The following is a 21223-nucleotide window of genomic DNA, read 5'->3' as shown; positions in this document are numbered from 1 at the left end:
TCATCTATTACAAAAATTATGCAAAATATTCATGGTATAACGAAGTACCAAAAGCCACCTCACGACTCGCCCTGATGTTTCGCTTTTTTAAAAGGCGTCAAATGCTTCGGCATAATTGAGCTTTGTCTCTGACGTATGATCTGCTTCCGGAGAGATATCTCAATGTTAGACTATTTGGTAGATGCAAACTGATAGTCCCCATCTACAATTAACTTGACCGAATGACAATTCGCCAAAAAAAATTTGCTGCGAGCAGATGCCCAGTCGCCCCTGGTGCCTTTGTGGTGTCTGAAGCGCGAGTATGTGGGTTGATAATCTGCGCTTCTGGTTGGTAATTTTCGAATCACCCCCAGTGAGTATCGCTGCCGAAACGTGGGCACAAATGTGAAAACCGCGCGACCACGTCATATGTCCACGGTAGAGAGCATTTTTATTGAGGTCCTCCAATATCTAGTGCCCTCTGAATTTCGATTAGAGAGAGCTTAGCCCAGGAGGGGCCTCATCGGGCTAGGTCTAGGGCACAAGTCCGAATAAGTTTCTGCAATATTTTGAAATTTTTGCTGCTCATTTGTCGTATCATGTATGTCTATAGACCTGTGAATGGAGTTCATGATAGAAAAAAAAAAGCGTTTGATTTTTGAGACTTCAGGTCGGAGACGAGCATTTATTCTCGTTTTTTGTTCAGTAATTACGACTCACTATTTGTATACTGGCCTGCGATTGGCTTATTTTTCCCGCGCATTATTCGCTGACATCTAGAGGCGAATAAGTCAGTGAGTTAGTTTGCATACTGCACTCTGATTGGTCAGTGAAAAAAGTGAGGAACTTTCGGAAACTCAGAAATTGACTATTCTGAGCTGATTAGTCGAAAACTTTTGTCAAGTCTGAGTCACTCTCTCGTGACTTATTACTACTGATAGTACATTCTGATTGTCTAACATTTTTGTTCGGAAGGAGCAAGCCTATTTTTTTTTCCAAAATTCCTTGGCTAGCTGATTTTTCAGAATATCAAGGGTTATACTTTAGACAGACATGATTTTCCCGATGCAATTTTCTCTAATCCAAGATGTACGTGCTATCCTTGACTTTGGTGCTCTTGAATTTTGCGATTTTTTCTTGATTTTTATCAACAATGTTCCAAAATACTTTCCAGAAACTTGAATAGGATTTTCGACAGGTAACTTTTTATTTTACTTGTTTTTGTAGACCGGCGAGAGCTATGTACTACAGTTAAGTGCTGACTAAGAAAGGACCGGTATCGCAGGATCACTGATATGATTGTACAACCAAAACGTTTTTCGGGTTAGGCTTGTCATCCGTAGGATATTAGCCATTTCAGAGTTGCCATTGACAAGTTTTCGGGAACCAGTCGCCTCCTTTCCAGTGGGAGATTATTCTTCTTTGAAAACCTTTGTGGAATTCACAAGATTTTTTTGCGTTTTGTATGGTTCACTGTCGAGAATTCTCGGTCCCACGGAGAACATTTATTTAATTCAGAGTTCAATGTGAGGACTCGAACTGCCTCTTGGCACAATTTTTGAAAACATTTTTGAGTAAGATTCTAAGTAAAAAGTTTTTGATATTCTTACGAATTCACGGGATACGTAGGTTTATGGCTCTGGTTTTAAAAATGAAATAGTTTGTAAATTCTGCATAAATAGAGGCGTAAAACATGTCCTTATTCAATCAGAGATCATAGAGGCAGTGGTTTGGTCGAACGCTCAATTCAAACAATTAAACGAAAGTTGTTAACGAAGATAATTAGAAATCAGATAGGATTTTCCCGCGTAGGTTCGGATCCTGCTGACTGCGCCAAGAAATAACTCGCTCAGTTTTAGTTTTGACTCATAACATGTGGGTTTTAAGTAAATGAATGATCAAAACAAAAAGAAAGATCAAAATAGAGTTAATAAGATACACTATATCAATAGGTTTCGAATCAACAAATGTCGTTTCAGTCAACAAAACACTTAGATTTAGCGTGACTAAAGTTTCACACAAAATTGAACGCAACTGGATTTTTTGCATGGAAACGGTGACAAAACGTAAACGGGTTAAAGTTGGCCTTGAGCGTGGCCACTTACCGCACCATGTAGTATTAATAAGAAATTTATATGAAATATGCATAGGATAACGAGATACCGAGGGACATCTCACGACATTGCCAATCGACCGTCATCTGATCTACGTGATTGGCTTTTAAAAAATAAGCATATTTTTGAAAAGTTCAATTAAGCGAAAGTTCATTTGGATATTTACTTAAAAAAAGTTCAATTTTGCCAGAAAAAAGTGGTTTTTAAATAAAAACATACAAACGTCTGAAAAATTTAAAAACTTGACGTTCAAAAATGAAAAAACGCGACAAGACATGAAAAAAAAACAAATTCAATAGGAATATATGAACCCGAAAGGGATGAAACTGGCAATCTTCAATTGTCTGTTTGGTTGGTGCAGTCGTAATTTCTTCAACAGCCACTGCCCAAAAGATCGCACATGATAGCCGCAAATCTCATTTACCACATTTTTTAATCAACAAGTTTCACTGTGTTATTACAGTCACCGAGAAGACTGAATTTGAAACGTTTTACGATCTAGACTTTTGAAATTTCCACAAAGCATCTATCTTCTTTAATTTTTTTTAGCTGATATTAAAATTGAAAAGAGATTACGAAAATAGAAACTGAGTAAAGCCGATCTACCTCCGGTTGGTTTTAGCACCCTCTATTATTGAAATTATAGAAATTAATATTATATAGCCCGTTTCTATTAGCATACGACAGTGGAGTGGGTAAAAAGAGACCCAGCCTTGGACTTAACCTACATAAGCAAAAATAAATCAACCCCGTTCGGTCGCTTAACCTGAAAACTTAAAAAGAGTTACCGTACCGTTTTCGAAAACTGTAGGGTTTTTTCACACCATTTGGCTGTGAGTTACTTGTTCGAACACCAGTAAAAACCAGTATTTTATACTGGCTCATAACAAAAATGGTAATATTTACAATTACTTCTATTTATAATTCTGCCTGGCAGGCTTATTTTTTAAATAATTGTTTCCCCACGGTAATTTATTGGAAATAAGTGCTACAATACTGGTTGTAAACTTGGTAAATACAATTGGTACCACACGCAGTTCCAATTTCTGAAAACACTAAACTAAAACAACAAAACAGTATAAAAAATCAGAAGATAATAGTTTCGCTACTTAGTTGTCGTTTTAAACTTCAGGCAAGCGTGCGGAACGTTGATCGCCGCGTGCTTTTGCACTTTCGCAACCATAACCAAACAAGACTGCTCGTACCAGGGCGAACCCCTCAATGTTCCGACTTCCTTCTGATTGGTCAGTGAAAAAAGTGAGGAATTTTCGGAAACTCAGAAATTGACTATTCTGCGCTGATTAGTCGAAAACGTTTGTCAAGTCTGAGTCACTCTCTCGTGACTTATTAATACTGATAGTACATTCTGAGTGCCTAACATTTTTGTTCGGAAGGAGCAAGCCTATTTTTTTCCAAAATTCCTTGACTAGCTGATTTTTCCGAATATCAAGGGTTATACTTTAGACAGACATGATTCTCCCGATACAATTTTCTCTAATCCAAGATGTACAAGCTATCCTTGACTTTGGTGCTCTTGAATTTTGCGATTTTTTCTTGATTTTTATCAACAATGCTCCAAAATACTTTCCAGAAACTTGAATAGGATTTTCGACAGGTAACTTTTTATTTTACTTGTTTTTGTAGACCGGCGAGAGCTATGTACTACAGTTAAGTGCTGACTAAGAAAGGACCGGTATCGCAGGATCACTGATATGATTGTACAACCAAAACGTTTTTCGGGTTAGGCTTGTCATCCGTAGGATATTAGCCATTTCAGAGTTGCCATTGACAAGTTTTCGGGAACCAGTCGCCTCCTTTCCAGTGGGAGATTATTCTTCTTTTGAATACCTTTGTGGAATTCACAAAATTCTTTTGCGTTTTGTATGGTTCACTGTCGAGAATTCTCGGTCCCACGGAGAACATTTATTTAATTCAGAGTTCAATGTGAGGACTCGAACTGCCTCTTGGCTCAATTTTTGAAAACATTTTTGAGTAAGATTCTAAGTAAAAAGTTTTTGATATTCTTACGAATTCACGGGATACGTAGGTTTATGATGGCTCTGGTTTTAAAACTGAAATAGTTTGTAAATTCTGCATAAATAGAGGCGTAAAACATGTCCTTATTCAATCAGAGATCATAGAGGCAGTGGTTTGGTCGAACGCTCAATTCAAACAATTAAACGAAAATTGTTAACGAAGATAATTAGAAATCAGATAGGATTTTCCCGCGTAGGTTCGGATCCTGCTGACTGCGCCAAGAAATAACTCGCTCAGTTTTAGTTTTGACTCATAACATGTGGGTTTTAAGTAAATGAATGATCAAAACAAAAAGAAAGATCAAAATAGAGTTAATAAGATCACTGTATCAATAGGTTTCGAATCAACAAATGTCGTTTCAGTCAACAAAACACTTAGATTTAGCGTGACTAAAGTTTCACATAAAATTGAACGCAACTGGATTTTTTGCATAGAAACGGTGACAAAACGTAAACGGGTTTAAGTTGGCCTTGAGCGTGGCCACTTACCGCACCATGTAGTATTAATAAGAAATTTATATGAAATATGCATAGGATAACGAGATACCGAGGGACATCTCACGACATTGCCAATCGACCGTCATCTGATCTACGTGATTGGCTTTTAAAAAATAAGCAGATTTTTGAAAAGTTCAATTAAGCGAAAGTTCATTTGGATATTTACTTAAAAAAAGTTTTAATTTTGCCAGAAAAAAGTGGTTTTTAAAATAAATACATACTAACGTCTGAAAATTTAAAATCTTGACGTTCGGAAAAGAAAAAAACGCGACAAAACGTAAAAAACCAAATTTAATAGGAATATATGAGCCCGAAAAGAATAAAACTGGCACTCTTCAATTGTCTGTTTGCTTGGTGCAGTCGTAATTTCTTCAACAGCCACTGCCCAAAAGATCGCACATGATAGCTGCAAATCTCATTTACCAATTTTTAAATCATAACAGTTTCACTGTGTTATTAAAGTCACCGAGAAGACTGAATTTGAAACGTTTTACGATCTAGACTTTTGAAATTTCCACAAAGCATCTATCTTTTTTAAATTTTTTTTAGCTGATATTTAAATTGAAAAGAGATTACAAAAATAGAAACTGAGGAAAACCGATCTACCTCCGGTTGGTTTTAGCACCCTCTATTATTGAAATTATAAAAGTTAATATTATATATCCCATTTCTATTAGCTTACGAGTGGAGTGGGCAAAAAGAGACCTGGCCTTGGACTTATCCTACATAAGCAAAAATAAATCAACCCCGTTCGGTCGCTGAACCTGAAAACTTGAAAAGTGTTATCGTACCGTTTTCGAAAACTGTAGGGTTTTTCGCACCATTTGGCTGTGAGTTACTTGTTGTAACACCAGTTAAAACCAGTATTTTATACTGGCGCATAACAAAAATGGTAATATTTACAATTACTTCTACTTTTAATTATGCCTGGCAGGTTTATTTTTTAAATAATTATTTCCCCACGGTAATTTATTGGAAGTAAGTTCTACAATACTGGTTCGAAACTTGGTAAATACAATTGGTAGTTCCAATTTCTGAAAACACTAAGCTAAAAAAATATTTCAAGTTTATTTCAAGATTTTGAAATATTTCAAGTTTTTTCATGGACGAATGGTTTTGCGCAAAACTTCAGTTTTCTAAACAAGCTATTCAAGCTCTGACACTTGGAATATTTCAAGTGACTTCATTGACTGAATCAGTTCGCAAAATTTAACGTAACCTTCGAAATACTTCAAATTATTTCAAAGAACAAATCGTTTGCGAAACCTTTGCTCGAAAAAGGTTTGCAAAAAAAACTTGCTTATAAAAACTTAAGCTTTTCGCAAAACGATTTTGTCTATGAATCAACTTGAAAAACTTGAATTTTCTTCCGAGCACGCTTTTCAAGTGATGAAATATGTCAAATTATTTTATAGAGCAAATCGACCAGCGAGAAGTTTCAGTCTTTCAAAACGAACTATTAAGGCGATGGAGCGTTGAAAAATTTTAAAAGTTTTCATAGCGCAAATCGGTTTGCTTAAAGATAGTTTTTCTGGCAAGAAGGTGGCTGTTTTTAGTTAGTTCGCTTCAGATTGAAATCAAATTAAAAAACCAAAATTTTTGGAAAAAAGTAACGGACAAGTACTGTCTAGCCTTGATTTTTTGAGATTACCTCTTCTGAACAAATGAATTTTTGTCAATATTAGTTCTTCAAAATTCTTGGCCTTCTCTTAAACGTCAATAATAATGTTTTTTACCACGTTGCGCTCAACAGCCTTTTAAAGATTAAGACTTATGCAGAAAACATGTCATTTAATACTAGCAAGCCTCCGTATCTCAATTAGCTTGCAATAAATTAGCTGTTGTTCTGATCAAGCTATCCAGGCGAAAAAAAACTTTGAACAATTTCAAGTTAAGCCATATCATAAATCGGTTTTAAAAGTTTAAGGTTTCATAGAACGATTCGGTTCCCAAAAACTTGAAGTTTTTCTAAGGAAGCTATTCAAGCTATGAATCTCTGAAATATTTCAAAATAATTCATGAAGCAAATCGGAAGGTAGGGTTTTTAAATGGAAGCTACTCAAATGATAAATCATTGAAATATTTCAAGTTGTTTTATAGAGCGAATCATTTGGCAAAAATTAAAGTTTTTCTTACTAAGCTATTCAAGCTATGAAATGAAATATTTCGAGTTACTTCCAGAACGAACTGTTTCGCAAAAGATTAAAGTTTTTCTTTGCAAGCTATTTAAATCATTTCTAACTTTTGAACATTTCCAAGATTTTGCATAGACTGATTTGGTTCACAAGAAGTATAAGTTTTTCGAAGCAAACTATTGTGTTATGAAACTTTCAATAATTCAACTTAGTTCGAAAAGTGAACCGGATGGCAAACTTCAAAAAAATCCAAGCTCTTTCTTAGACCGAATCTTTTTTGCCAAAAGTTAAAACTTTCCAACGCAAGCAATTCAAGGTATGGAACTTTGACATAATTCAAGATATTGATGAAACAAATCGGCTCACGAAAAACTTTTTTAAGCAAGTTATTCGATACTTTGAAACTATTCAAAACTTTGCAAACTACGTCATTTCTGAGTTAATTTCTGAGTTAATCCATAAATTGTATCGGCTCGCGAAATTTTTAAATTTTCCTAAGCAAGGCTTAAGACTATTGAACAATAAAATATTTCAGATTAATTCAACTGTTGAATCATTTCGCGAAAAGTTTCAAGTTTTTCTAAGCAAGTAATTTAAGCTATGGAACTTTGAAATATTTCAAATTATTTCAAAAACCAAATCAATTTACAAATATTTTTAACAGCAAGCGAATCAAGCTATGAAACCTCAAGAGAGTGCAAGTTATTTTGTACTGCTTTGGTTCGCGAAAAATTTAACGTTTTTCTAAAGAAGCTTTTAAAGCTATGCAACTTCGAAATATTATAAGTTATTTCAAAAACAAAATCAATTCTCTAAACTAACTTCGAAGCAAGCTAATCAAGTTATGAATTTTTTTGAAAAATTGCACTTGTTTTCGTGGTTTAAATCAGATCGCGAAAAGTTCATATTGTTTCATTGCAAACTCTTAAATCTATGAAACTTTGAATTATTACAAGTTGATTCATAGACTGATTCGGTTCGCAAAAAGCTTTAAATTTTCTAAGCAAGCTATTCAAGCTAAAAACTTGAAAATTTTCAAGTTCTTTCGTAGATCGATTTGGTTCGCGAAAAATGAAGTTTTTCTAGGTAAACTTTAGAGATATGCAATTTTGAAATTTATAAAGCTAAATCAAAAACAGAATTAGTTTACAAAAATCTTTAAGCTTTTCGAAGCAAGCTAATCAAGCTATGAAAGATTGAAATAATACAAGTTATTTCATAGACTGAAACAGTTCGCGAAAAGCTAAGTTTTTGAAGTAAGCTAATAAAGCTACAAAACTTAGAAATAATGCAAATTATGTCGTAGACTAAACTTGCAAGCTATGAAATTTTTCAAATATTTCAAGTCATTTCTTGGACCGAATCATTTCGCGAAAAGTTTCAGAGTTTCAGTTTTTCTAAGCAAGCTTTTAAAGCTATGAAATTTTGAAATAGCTCAAGTTATTTCTTGGACCGAATCATTTTGCAAAATTTTTCAGTTTTCCCATGTAAGCATTTAAACTATGAAATTTTGAATTATTTTATGTTGTTTCATAGACTGAAACGATTCGCGAAAAAAAAATTTTAAGTAAGTTTTTCAGGCTATGAAACGTTGAAATATTTCCATTTATTTCATACAACGAATCGGTTTGCAAAAAATTTTCTTTCTTAGCATGGAAGTTGCTGCTTTCAAGTGATTCATTCCAGACTGAATTTTTGACTGTCCCAGTTCCAGACAAAAATGAAATGAATTTTTGGACTAAAATTAGGCAGGTACTGTCTAGCCTTGAAATTGGATCGAGTTCATCTTACTCTGATGGTTGCTCTGAACGCTTCTTAAGCGCTAAGCTCGATAGCCTTTTAAACATTGTCTCCTAAAAATTCTTAAGCATTGTGTTCTGTTAAACATCCATAGCGCATTCCGACCTTCATTTAATATAAAAGACATAGGTAGAATTGTCATGTGATCCAAAAATACTGAGCCTCAGTCTCCCAACAACAAGCGAGATTGGAAACTTTAGGTTGGAGTCTTAAGTTTAGCAGTATTGTAAAACTATCACACTTTTGAATGCGATGCCTTGCATTGAAGTATACTCCCATTTCCGCCTTAAATTGAGGTTCACAATTAAATTATCTCAAGTCTATGTTCAAGCAAAATTTGACGACGTGATTTTGTAAGTAAATAAATGTTTTATTTAAAACGGATTATGTAAACACTTTCTATTTAGTGCTCGTATTAGGGCAAAGCTCTGACTTTTTGGACTGGTTTTTAAGGTTTATGTGTTAGTGTTCACTGTAATAAAAATACAAACAAATGAAAGTTAAAAAACAATAGAAAAAATGTAAAAAATAATGATGATTTACAAAACAATGTTTCAAAAATCAGTCCTCCACACGCCATGGAGAGTAAGATGTGATATTTTCGCATATATCAAAAAGCTAACAAAAACAAATAGCATACCTCAATTTAATTTGTAAAAATTTGTTGAACGGATTGAATTACTGCTCATCCATTCTTAGCACGAAACATATCGCGCATTAGTTATCCTAAATTGACCAAGTTGGCAACCTCTAAACCCTCATAACGTAACGAAAAAAGATCACAGGTGAAAGACATTTTTAATTTCTTGAAAAAAACACCCCGAGCACAAATATTTTGTCACTTTCTCTGAAATTCGGAACAATGAAGGGGGCAACCAGAGTGCTTTTGCAAACTGCAGAGGTAGATACACATTCATCTTCCTTATTCAAAATTGAGATAGCCACAGTCAGACCTTTGTGAAGAAAATTTGCGAAAAAATGCTCAAAACGCTAAAACTAAAAAATTTGACATACGCAATAAAAAAATTTTCAAGCACTTCAAAAAGAAAATTCAAACTGGTGTATAAGCTTGATTAAGGTGGATCTGAGTTTGTATTTGTCGGCCAAGAGGCTTTAATTTTTCACCATGAGGGTCAAAAAGCAAAAAAAGGAGTTTTTCCTGGCAGAAACTACGGCAGTGTAGTATTGTCGGTAAGTGCCAGGACTTCAATCGGAAGATCGCAGATCAGGTCGGTATCAGTATGAAATAACTTGAGCTCAAAGTGCTTAAAAATAACGTGAGTAACATAAAAAATAACTAAAATTTAACATAACCATTGAGCTAAAATTAGGTTTTTAAACGTAAAGTTTGAGTTCAAAACATAAAATTTAAAATTTGAGAGCAGAAATTAGGTTTCCAAAAAAAAATTAAGAACAACAAAATCCTCAATAGGCTGGCTAAAATAATAATAGTGACGGATTGAAAGTCATTTGAAAATGATGCCTTTTTTGTTGTGGTTACTTTGTATGCCCTGTTTAAGTAAACTTAAGGTTTTAATTTGTATGTTTTTTTTTCAGAAATTTAGTTAATAAGTTACATAAGAATTGCACAGAAATTTTTATCTGTTTTTTTTAAAAAAAACTTCTGTAATCCAAATTTGCTTGAATCCAAATCTCAATTCCTTTTTTGCTTCATTTGCTTTGAGTCATTTTTGTTCAACTGAACGCTACGCGAGTGAGTTTTAAAAAGAAATTAGCTTAGAAAATTTAGAAACGCGGAAAGAATTTTTCATTTTGAACCAAAAATGAAGAAGTCACAAGAAAGTATTTTGCTCTGACAAATCAGCCATCAAAGAAAAGCTGAAAAATTTTAGACCGACAACAAGTTTTTTTCGAACGGAAAAATTCTTTTTGCTCTAAAAACAGGTCAAAAATCGTTGCAACAAAAACTCTTCGTCTTCGTAGGCATAGAAATTACCTGAGCAGCAAATGTTTAAAACAAAACGATGAATTTGGATGAGTAACTAATTAATTGATCAAAAAATTATTTGATTTTGTTCGATATAAGCGATGATGTAGTGATACAGTGCAATTTTAAATCTAATAAACTTCAAAGATTTGATGTAATAAATCTTCCTGATTGCAATCAAAAAACCTCAGAGAGATCAACAATAAATAGAAATTCTGAGACCATAAAAACTCAACGAATAACAAATTTTGTAATTGCTGCATTTTTTAATCGATAATTACCAATTATAGTATCTTTTTGAGAAGTTATATTTAATTTTTTTTTTCAATTTGTCTCATTTCTTGTTTAGTGCAGTTGCTGTGTATTACATTAAAAAATTTCGTAGATGTAGGTTTTTTCGTATATAGATTTGACATATTGATTTTGTTTCTTTATATAGCCTTTTTATAATTATGTGTTTTCTACTTTATTCCAATGGTTGAACTAAGGAGTTCTGGTTGAACTCCCACTCTTTTACCAACTTCCTTAGTTCCAGTTTACATTCATAAGTTGGGGATGATGGTCGAAAATTCAGGGAGAGTAAACATATGGATGTTGTCTCGTCATCGTGCTTGAATTTTTATCTTCTTTGGTTGCTATAATTGTGAAAAACACGGCATAGAATTTCTGGCGAAGTTTGCTAAATTTCTGCACAACAAAAGATTCTATTTGTAAAAAAAAGTTGATAATAATAAAAATTGGGTTATATTGGATTATCTTGATAAATTAATCAAAATTGGTGCTAAAAGTTATGGGTTATAGTCGATTGTAAAAGATGATAATGGATTGTTTTTTCAAAAAGAATCGATTATAATGGCAAAATAATCGATTCATGTTCTAAATTTTACATCTGTTTTGGGTTATAATGGATTGTTTTCGACTTAGAAATCGATTATAATCGATTAAAATCCAAATGATCTTAGTTTGGGTGTTGCTCACAAATCCGGATACTAATTTCCTAACTAGCGCGGATTTATGATATGATTATTTTAGCTAATTTCCAAGTTTTGCAACTTATTTCGTGACTATCGGGAACAAAATATTTCCAAATCGTTTCCGCGATTATAAAACCCTGTCCAGACAATGAATTTCCAGTCGCGGAGTTAACATCGGCGCGTATTTAAAAGGTTGAAAAACAGTGGTGGTCCATGAAAGAAAAAAATCTTCATTTCATATCATCCGAAGCCTTCACACTTTGGTCCATTAGTAGCGTTAGTCGGGACAATCATTAGTAATTTTTCACACAGTGTCAATTTGTTGAAGTATTTTGTTCTTTCTATATAACTAAAGATCTCAAAGTCGCTGATGGTGGCGTCCCTCATGCTTGAAGGACCGAAATGCTTGGAATTTATTTTAGCTTACTTTCAGCCAATCAGAATTGAGTATTCAAAATCTCAAAGTAAATCGTGAAAATTTCGAAGTAAGAAAATAAATCCAGGCCAATAGTGTTAATACTGACCGATTCGATAATAAGCAGATTAGTTTTCAAGAATTAAAAATTCTTATGAACTTGAACTCATAAATTTTGATGTTTATCTGAATAGTATTGCGGTTGTAACCCGCAATTTGTAATATTTTTGATTATTTTTGACTGATTTAAAACATTTTCTGTTAATATTGACTTCGATTTTTTGAGAAACGCATTAGCCAATAGAAACGCTTAGCGATTTTGATTGGCTGAAATTTGTCAAGCATTCGGTCCTTCAAGCATGAGAACCCTCCCCGTAGCTGATGGTATTTTGCTACAGTTAGCAAGCCGGTCATCTCTCTGATCTAATTATACTATGAAGCGAAATCCAACTTTAATTGGAGACCGTGGTCTGTTTGTTGCCGATTGACTGATATTTTAGTATGTTACAATAACGAATGTTCGCTTTGTAAAGCACTTTTTTAGGCAACAAATGAACCGCATTAAAAAGGTTTGTGAAAACATCCGGCAATGATTCAATAATATTCAAATTACATCAATTGTTCGATCTTGAAAGAAACAAAATTATTCAGCAATTTTAGAACGAAAAAAATGTGTGGTAGAGTTAAACACATTAAGCTGGAACTAAGCCTGAACACGATCTTTTGAAGAACATGATTAATAAAAGCATATATGGCCTGAGGTAGTTCATACAAGATAACGAAAAAAACCCTTCCGATTCAACTGAGTGTCCAAACCAATAAGCAGTCTCTTAAAAATTTTTCAAATTGGTCACGATCAAAAAAAATGAGAAGCTAAAACAAATTGTAGAAATTGATAAATATCATAGAAAATTACTGGAAAAATTGCAAAGCATTATCAAAATCAAGGAAATAAGACAAAAACATTGATCATATCCCTCACTTTAAAACTGAAAAGCGCATGTTCGTAGAAAACAAAAGTTAAACATCAGAACCGCTCGCATCTTTTTTTTTGACCAATCATTGCCAAAAATTTGCCCAACTGCTGCTCTGGAATCAAAGTTTGTCTCGAATGCAAATGAAAAAATCTGTCAGAAACGTTTTGACAAATAAAATGAGAACATAACAAAGACAGCCGGTTACTGTGCAATTAGCACAGAATGTTCCGATCACAGTCTTAAAAAATATATACATAAAAAAAAGTTTTTTCAAATTGGAGTTTTTTTTCTGCTTGTTGTGATAAAAATCATCTAAGGAAAAAAATAGAACTAAGGCTTTTTCGGAGTCGTTATGAAATAGGTCAATTGACTGAATTTTTAAAGAAAAATGACTTAAAAAACGAGAAAAAAAAATTGAAAAACTTGTGAAACAATTTCAAAATTTTTTTCAAATGTTTTGCAAAATTTTTGTTTAATTTTCACGTTTTTGATTCTTAAAATTGCCCTAAAAAAATTTAAATACTACCTTTATTTGAGTATAACTAAGTTTTCACAACTCAAATTAAGCTAAAATAAGCTATTGTAAGACAACAGTCTCGCCTTATTAGCTCGAAATTAGACCAAAAATCAAAAGTTTCAAAGCGTTTTGTCTCGACACTGTGAAAAAACTTTCAAAATTTTCTTATGTCGTTCGAATCACGATATCAGACATGGCTTTAATGTGATAAATCACTTGACCCATTCCATTGTCTATTTGTAGTACCGGATTTTGCGTATAAAAAAGAGAAAAATTAAAACACAACCGAATACAAAGTTCCTCCGCATTTTCAGGAGTCGGAAGAACAAGCAAAAAAATTATCTCTAATCTGTTCGTTAAAAATACATTTCACACGGATGTTGACTTTTGGATATTAAAACTTTTCTTGAAATAATCGAATATTTAGTTACAGTCACGGGACACAAAAGTTGCATCTTTTAGCTTTTAAGCAATGAAATGAACAATTTTTTTTACGTTTGTGCAGTTTCTCTACAACTACTAAAAAATCCCGGTTTCACAGTTGAAATTTAAAAATATGATGGATAACACTGTTTTGTAGCCCATGGTTGGAGAAAAAAACTCAGAAAGTAGTTTTAAGGCATCGTTTGCTGGGTACCCAAAACACTCCTTTTCCCTGATTTGAATGAAGGCTCAAAACTCAACAAACAAGCTTAACCAATGAATTTCAGGCAGATTTTCAGTCATTTTTTTCTTTTTTAGGCAGTTTAAGGCAGTTTAAGGCATTTTTCTCAGGCAGTTTGAGGCATTGTAGGCATTTTTCTCATGATAAACTATTCGCCCAAAAGGCGAACACAATTTCGGTGCTCGAATACAGCTTTACGAACAATTTTTCTATATGACATTTATTTGTTAAAAAAAACTTGTGCTTAGGGTGTTTTTGTTCCGACTTTCGATATGAAAGTAACGTAATATTTGTGCTCGGTGTGCGTTTTTTTTTCTACAAATTTTGACTTTTAAACTAGCTATTTTTGTCGAAAATTTTTTTTTATCATTCAAAAATTATTGATGTCCTGAGCTTAAATTACAAAAAATATTTCAATTGTGATCATTTTTTGTAGAGTTATGGGGGTTTAAATATTGCCAGTTTGGCCAGTTTGGGACAATTACCGCGAGATATATTTCTTGCTATTAACGTGACTTTTAGATATTAAATGAATGAATTAATTGAAACAACCGTTTATTTAGCTACAGTCACGGGACACAATTGTTGCAACTTTTGGCTTTCAAGCAATGAATTGAACAATTTTTTTTTTCACGTTTGTGTAGTTTTCTCTACAACTACTAAAAAATCCCGGTTTCACAGTTGAAATTTTTACATATGATGGAATAAAGGATAAATTGCCATAATTGATTTGTTACAAGGAGCGAAATCTTTTGTAGTTCATATGGCGTGTGGGGATGATTTTTATAGAACAAAAAATTCAAATTTTATAGAATTTTTTTTTATTATTACATTTAATTTGTTAATGATTATTATGTTATTACTGCTCCATAAACCTTAAAAGGCAGTCGGAACATTCAGGGCTTTGCCCTGATACGAGCAGTCTTGTTTTTTATATTATAGCCGTTGGAGAGGGCAAAATCAAAGTCGAAGGATATAGTTAATCAGACATTTCTTAGCAAAATCTATTCAAGAGCAGCAAAACATGTGTCATTACTTGTCCAATATGTTGATGTTTTTTATTCTTTTCTGAGTTGAATAAGCTAATGACAGCTTCAAGTTGCATTGTATTTTAAAAGTTGATGCAATATCAGCGGAGGATAATAAAAAATGCCAGCTTGATAAATTGCAGTCTACAAGGAAACAAAGTAAATTTCATTCCATTTCAGCGCACCAGATAAATTGGTTGCTAGAAGTTTCAAAGACTCAAGGCAATTCTCTCTTGATTACTTGTGTTACAATTGCTGATTGCTAAAAACGTAATACTCTCCTCGATTGCTGATTAATATTAAAAATATATTGCTAAAATATTGAAGGACGCAGGCTACATTTTGCGTTACCATTTTTCGTTCCCGCCTGCGTTCTGTCTTGTTCCCAGTAGAAAAAATTTCATGCATAAATCAAGCAAGCACTTGTCTGAGTTGAAAGATATTAGTTCTTGATGTTCCGACTTTCGTAACGAAAGTAACGAAATATTTGTGCTCGGGGTGGTTTATTTTTCTTCATACAAAATTTGACTTTTTAACTAGACATTTTTGACGGAATTTTTAAAAATCATTCAAAAAATATTGTTCTCCTGGGCTTTAACTGGAAAAAATATTTTACCTGTGATCATTTTCTAGAGTTATGGTGGTTTAAAGGTTGCCATTTTGGCCAATTTTGAAAAATTAACGCGCGATATATTTCGCGCTATTAACGCATAGAATTGATCCATCTTAGAAATTGTACCCAATGGGTTGAAGGAAGCTCAAATATTGAGGAGCAAATTTATCACATTGTACTTTATATGGCGTGTGGGGGTGGATTTTCAGAAAAAAATCTCCAAGTTAAGAAAAATAATTTCGTTGTAGTTCATAAGTATGGTTTTTTTAAATTAATTACTGCTCCATAGACCTTTAAAGGCAAAAATTGACCCAACAAAATATTTTCGTTGATACAATTGTTCGAATGTTTTCTATTTCTCACTATATAACAGTGGAAACCATACAGTTGAAAGTTCCAAAAAAAGAAGAGACTTCGTAAATTAGGAATGATTTATTAGTTACAGCATATTTATGAATGACGAACACTTTTGCCAACACTGATCTTTCCATCTTTTTAAAGATTTTGGACATGCAATTTCGTGCAATCTGTTTTGAATCCGACTTTTCAGGGGGTGGTTTTTCGAAAAAGAAAATTAAAACTTTATCAGCCTTTTTTTAAGTTGATACATTTAATTTTCCGAGCTCTCCAAAAATATTTTACGGACTCTATTTTGTAAAAAATATTCTTTGACGCTGGCAAATGTTTAAAAAAGGCTAAAAAAATGACGTTTTGGGCATTTAAAAAAAAATTAACCAAAAATGCATTGGTCAAAAATGGAACTCGTACTGTAATGCTTTGCCCCCCCCCCCCCCTCCCCCATCTCGGCACGCAACCGGTTTTGATAATGGACGCCCCATTTGTTTGTAAGTTTAAGCTGTATGCGTTGAAAAAATCCCGCTCAGAAATAAAATCAGCTTCAATCATGACAAGCAGTGTTGATTTGCACGCTTGCACGCAAAAATATTATCCTGTTTTTCTAAGAGCCAATTAATTTTTCGACAAGAACATTAGGATGCTGTCCATTTGCACCGGTCATTTTATGCATAACGAGGCCAAAATGTGCACTGGATAGGCGCACAATTTTGTGTCTGTATGTTCCTGGATTCCAGAGACAAGTCTTGAAACATGTTCCAAAATGTAATTGGATTCCACTTACAAAAAATTTCGAGGATTCCGCGTACAAATACCTGTAACATAATTTTGTGGGCGAATTAGTTTTGTTCCGGATTCCGCAAATGCAAGCGGATTTTGCAAATGTAAGTGCATTTTGCAGATTTATGCGGACTCTGCTTCCAATTTGCAGAGTCCGCTAACAATTTGCAGATTCCGCTTACAATTTTGAACTCCACTTACAGTTGCTGATTCCACGACAGCTTAAGTTTACTAAACACATATATCATTATTAGTTCATGGATTCCACAAGCTATTCCGGATTCCGCAAATATTGTTGAGGATTCCACAAGTTTGTTCTGGATTCCGCATAGTTGCCTGTTTTTGAAGCAGTTTTAAGCAATACATTGTTTTAGCTACTTGTCCGTGGAATCCAAAACAACAAAGAAGATAAAAAATTTAGCAAAATTGCGGATTCCGCAACAATTCTGTTTTTGGCCTGTTGTAGAATCCGCATACAGTTGAAAAAATGCACAGTTTGGCCCCACATTGTGAAAAAAATTTGAAAAAATGAATTAGAAAAAAAACTAATTGTTGAGTTTGGAGTTTTTGATTGAAATCACTTGGCCACCGTTTGTCTTCAATCGATTTCTTAGAGCAATTAATTGTCGTCTTCTGCTATTTCCGAATATAGAGTTCACGTAGTTCAAATGAGATTCATATCGGCTCATTCATTTGTTCTACGAGGCCGAAAGAAAGTATGATTCAATTTGTCTCAAATGTCAAAAATTCAAGCTGTTTTTTCAGACGATAATGAGAAAGCTTTTTTGAAAATTTTCATTGCAGCTGAAATCAAGAAGTAAAGTTTTCTGAATCAATAGCATACCATTTCAAGGTTTTTTCTCTTTTGAGTCGGTTAGGCTATTTTCTCCATGATATGATCATCTCAGCTTTTTAAAAAAAAAAATTGTTAACTTTTAAATCCGACTTTCGACACTCTGAAACTGCTGGTTTGTAAACTGTGTTAACAACCACGTTTGATATTTTTGACTAGTTAGCTTAAAAACAGATCTTAATAATGCTGGCCAATTCATCATAATCAGACACCACTTCAACTCTGAAGTGAGCAAAAGTTTGCATCACTGTTACTAACTGATAACATTTGTTGCCCTCCTTTTTGCTTATCAATAGTAAGTCCGGAAATTGCTCCCTGTATTTTTGATAAGGACTCTCATATCTTCACGCTGGCCATTAGCAAGAGAAGTCGTGGAGCTCAATCAAAAAATGAACAGACTCGATACTTTTTTCGGGCAAAAACATTTTTTTTTACTCAAGTGTTTCGCGTGTTTCAAAAATCTTCGGCAATTTTCAAGGATTGAGTTTAATCTTTATAAAAGAAGAATAACATAGAAAACAAAAATGGCCGCTTACTGTGCAACTAGCACAGAGCATTGTAATCAATCAAACTTTTATCGCAAAACATGAATAAAAGGGTTTAAAGTTTGTTCGATTTGTTTTTTTTTTGATAATTTAGAATTTTTGTTGTTAATTTTTTTTAGCTATTGAGACGAGTCTGAATGATTTAATGTGCTTTTAAAACCAAAAAACAAAAAGTTATATTGAAAACCCTGATGAATATTTTAAAGTTAAACCCTGAAGAATATTTTAAAATTTTACAGTCTGAAAAATTCTTTGTCTGGAAAACGAAAAAATACAATTTTTTCTAGATACGTTTCAAATTTTTCAATTTTTTTTTGAGAAAGTGAATTACGGCTGTAATAGTAATAGTAGGTAAACACACTGTAAACACACTGTAAACACACTTAACCCCAAAATCAGGAAATTTTCTCAGAAATTAGCTCAAAAATTTAATCTTATAACATCATGTCTATCATGAGCGATTGTTTTTTTCTTATTTAAGTTGGCTGAAAAATCTTTTTAAGAAATATGAAAAAGAAATGTTGAAGCTCTTCATGCCTTTAATATTCCTTTTTGTAAACTTCAATTGACAAGCATTGCAATGACTCAAATTGAAGAAAAAAAAATGAAGACCGATACGGTTTTCGGAATTCTGGATGAGAAAATGAAAATAGTTATAAAAGAACCTTTTTTTAAATCATGCGATATGCTTGAAAGGTCAATTATTTTTTTAGCTAACAGACAAAACTTTTTTTTAAAATAATAGTCATTTGAAATATCATAAATGTTTTATTTTGATAAATGACACATCTTTAAAAATTGCAAAAATTTAAATAAATGAAGCTAATGGGCCATAATATAGAAATTCTCTGACTAGCATTTTTTGCAACCAGCCCGGCTACCTTATTTAAATTCCAAAGCATATTCCTCCAGTTTGGATTTTCAAAGCCTATTTAAACTGATAATGCAATCAAGGTACAGTGCTGATTTAATGTATCCGGACAAAACGAATTCAACTTGAAAATTTAAACAAATTTTTCTCAAATTGGGTTGAATCGGGATAAAACTGATCGGGATAAAACTTGCTTAGAATTTAAGTAAAGTTAATGATATTGGAAATGACTTTGCAACATTCGGAATCAAAGTTTTACTCTAAAAACGACCATTTTAATCATTTTTTAGTCAATCAAAAATTAGGCAAAAAACGATGAATCCAATTTCCTACATATTTAAATCAGAAAAAGTCTCTTGTAGAGCTCAACAAAGTTTAAGAAGTGTATAAGGAAAGGACGACTGAATTAGATAAAATACTGCAAGATTGAGAGGTAATAATCACTAAGAAAAACGTAAAAGTGTAGTGGGGAGGTCAGCGTCTCATCAGTTTTTGTTAATTCATCCTCGAAATCAAAAATATTCGAGATTGAAATAATTTTTTAAAGTTTTTATGGAATCCGCATCATTTCCAATGCAAAATTAATATGATACCACACTTGAGCCCCTACGAGTACACATGCCATAGTTCCTCCTCTTGGAATGGTGTACTTGGAATGCAATTCTTGCAAGAATATTGCAAAATAAATGCAAACTTTTTGAGAAAAAGGCAAGAATAATGTGCTTTCCGAGAACACACTTTTCCCAGTCTCGTTAAGGTGAGATGGTCGGAACAAAATGATCTTTTTCAAGTCAAAAATAAAATCGTTCTAACCTGGCCCCGTGCATTGTGGTTTCATCTGCAAAATCCAGAAGTGTCTTCCTTTCATGGTCTGCATAACTGGTCGAGCAGAATGACCCCTCCCCCGATGACCCCCCTGATGACCTGCCCCCAATCTGCCCCTCCCCGTCCATCCCTCCTCCTCGCTCCTGTAGATTCATAGTTGATGACAGGTGGTGTGAGCTCATCATATTCATAGTGTCAGAAGGTGGGGGTGCTAATTGATGCTGGATTCCGAATGAGTACTTGTGGGGAACTTGATCTACAAAAGGAAATAATTTTGTGACCTTAAATTAAACGAAAAAAAAAGAAACGTTCCAGTATATTAATTACACCTTCCCCACCCTATGATACCCAATAAAGAGTTTTTATTACTATAAATGACTAATTTAACGGCTACGTATGGACGAAGAATGTACCATGTAACGAATTTCTCTTTTATTCAATAGAACGATTGTTAAGATACAAATGTTGATGACATGTATGTATGAAGAGTTTAGTACACTACCGTGGTTCTCTCTAAACATAAGAGTTCTGTATTAAGATTTCTAAATGTATTCAAATATTTAACAATCATGGTGGCTGATTTTCCAACTACCATGCAAAGTTTTAAGGCTTTTTTAAATACGGACCTGCTATATGTTTCCCAAATTCAAAAAATTCCTGTCAAAAACTGCAAAATCGTAAAAGACACATGTATGGAAAAACATAAAAACGACAGCTGCAAAAAAAATCTTTAACTTTCATCAAATAATGATGACAAAAATAATTTAAAAAAGGATGTCTTAAGACAATCATTGAAATGAATCAATCGGAGAAGATTTGTAGACAAGTGTTCGCCACAAAATCTGGTTATTTTTTCTAATACTTGCATGGCAGCTGAAGTCACTACTCGATATTTGCAGCTGAGAGTTTTTATAGGTATTTAACCTTGAATTAACACGAGTATACATCATGCATCGGGAGCAACTATGATGTTCTAGTTGTCATTTCAGTCTTCAGTAGTTTTTCTTGAAATGAAATGAGCAAAATGGGCTGACCTGAGACTTCATTAAAATTCTTAGATGAAACTGACAAACTTACCTTGTTCTTAGTCTAATTCTACATTTATTGCTTTCTTTTTTTTTATCTGTTCGAGAGTTTGAACAAGTGTCGAATTATGTCAACCATGTTTCAATCAAACATATCTATGATGTTGATGCTAGATATGTCAATAGAATTTAGGTTAAAAAGCTGGTAACATGACAAGTTTTAACAAATTAGATACAAATATATCATTGAGGAGATGTCTTTTTTAATGTAT

General features: G+C 33.2%; 1 protein-coding gene across 1 annotated transcript in view; it reads right to left on the bottom strand.

The window, feature by feature from the left end:
• LOC134851811 (acid-sensing ion channel 2-like) overlaps positions 1 to 20036 on the bottom strand; it is an 89631-nt gene extending 69595 nt beyond the window's left edge. Inside the window, exon 1 of the mRNA XM_063868061.1 lies at positions 19915 to 20036. Coding sequence (XP_063724131.1) covers positions 19915 to 19928 — 14 coding nt within the window. The 5' untranslated portion in view covers positions 19929 to 20036. The remainder of the gene's footprint in view (positions 1 to 19914) is intronic.
• Positions 20037 to 21223: the final 1187 nt, after the last annotated feature.

Source organism: Symsagittifera roscoffensis, chromosome 7 (genome assembly GCF_963678635.1).
Source record: "Symsagittifera roscoffensis chromosome 7, txSymRosc1.1, whole genome shotgun sequence".
Taxonomy (NCBI): Eukaryota; Metazoa; Xenacoelomorpha; order Acoela; family Convolutidae; genus Symsagittifera; species Symsagittifera roscoffensis.
This window is presented reverse-complemented; position numbering and strand designations above follow the sequence as displayed.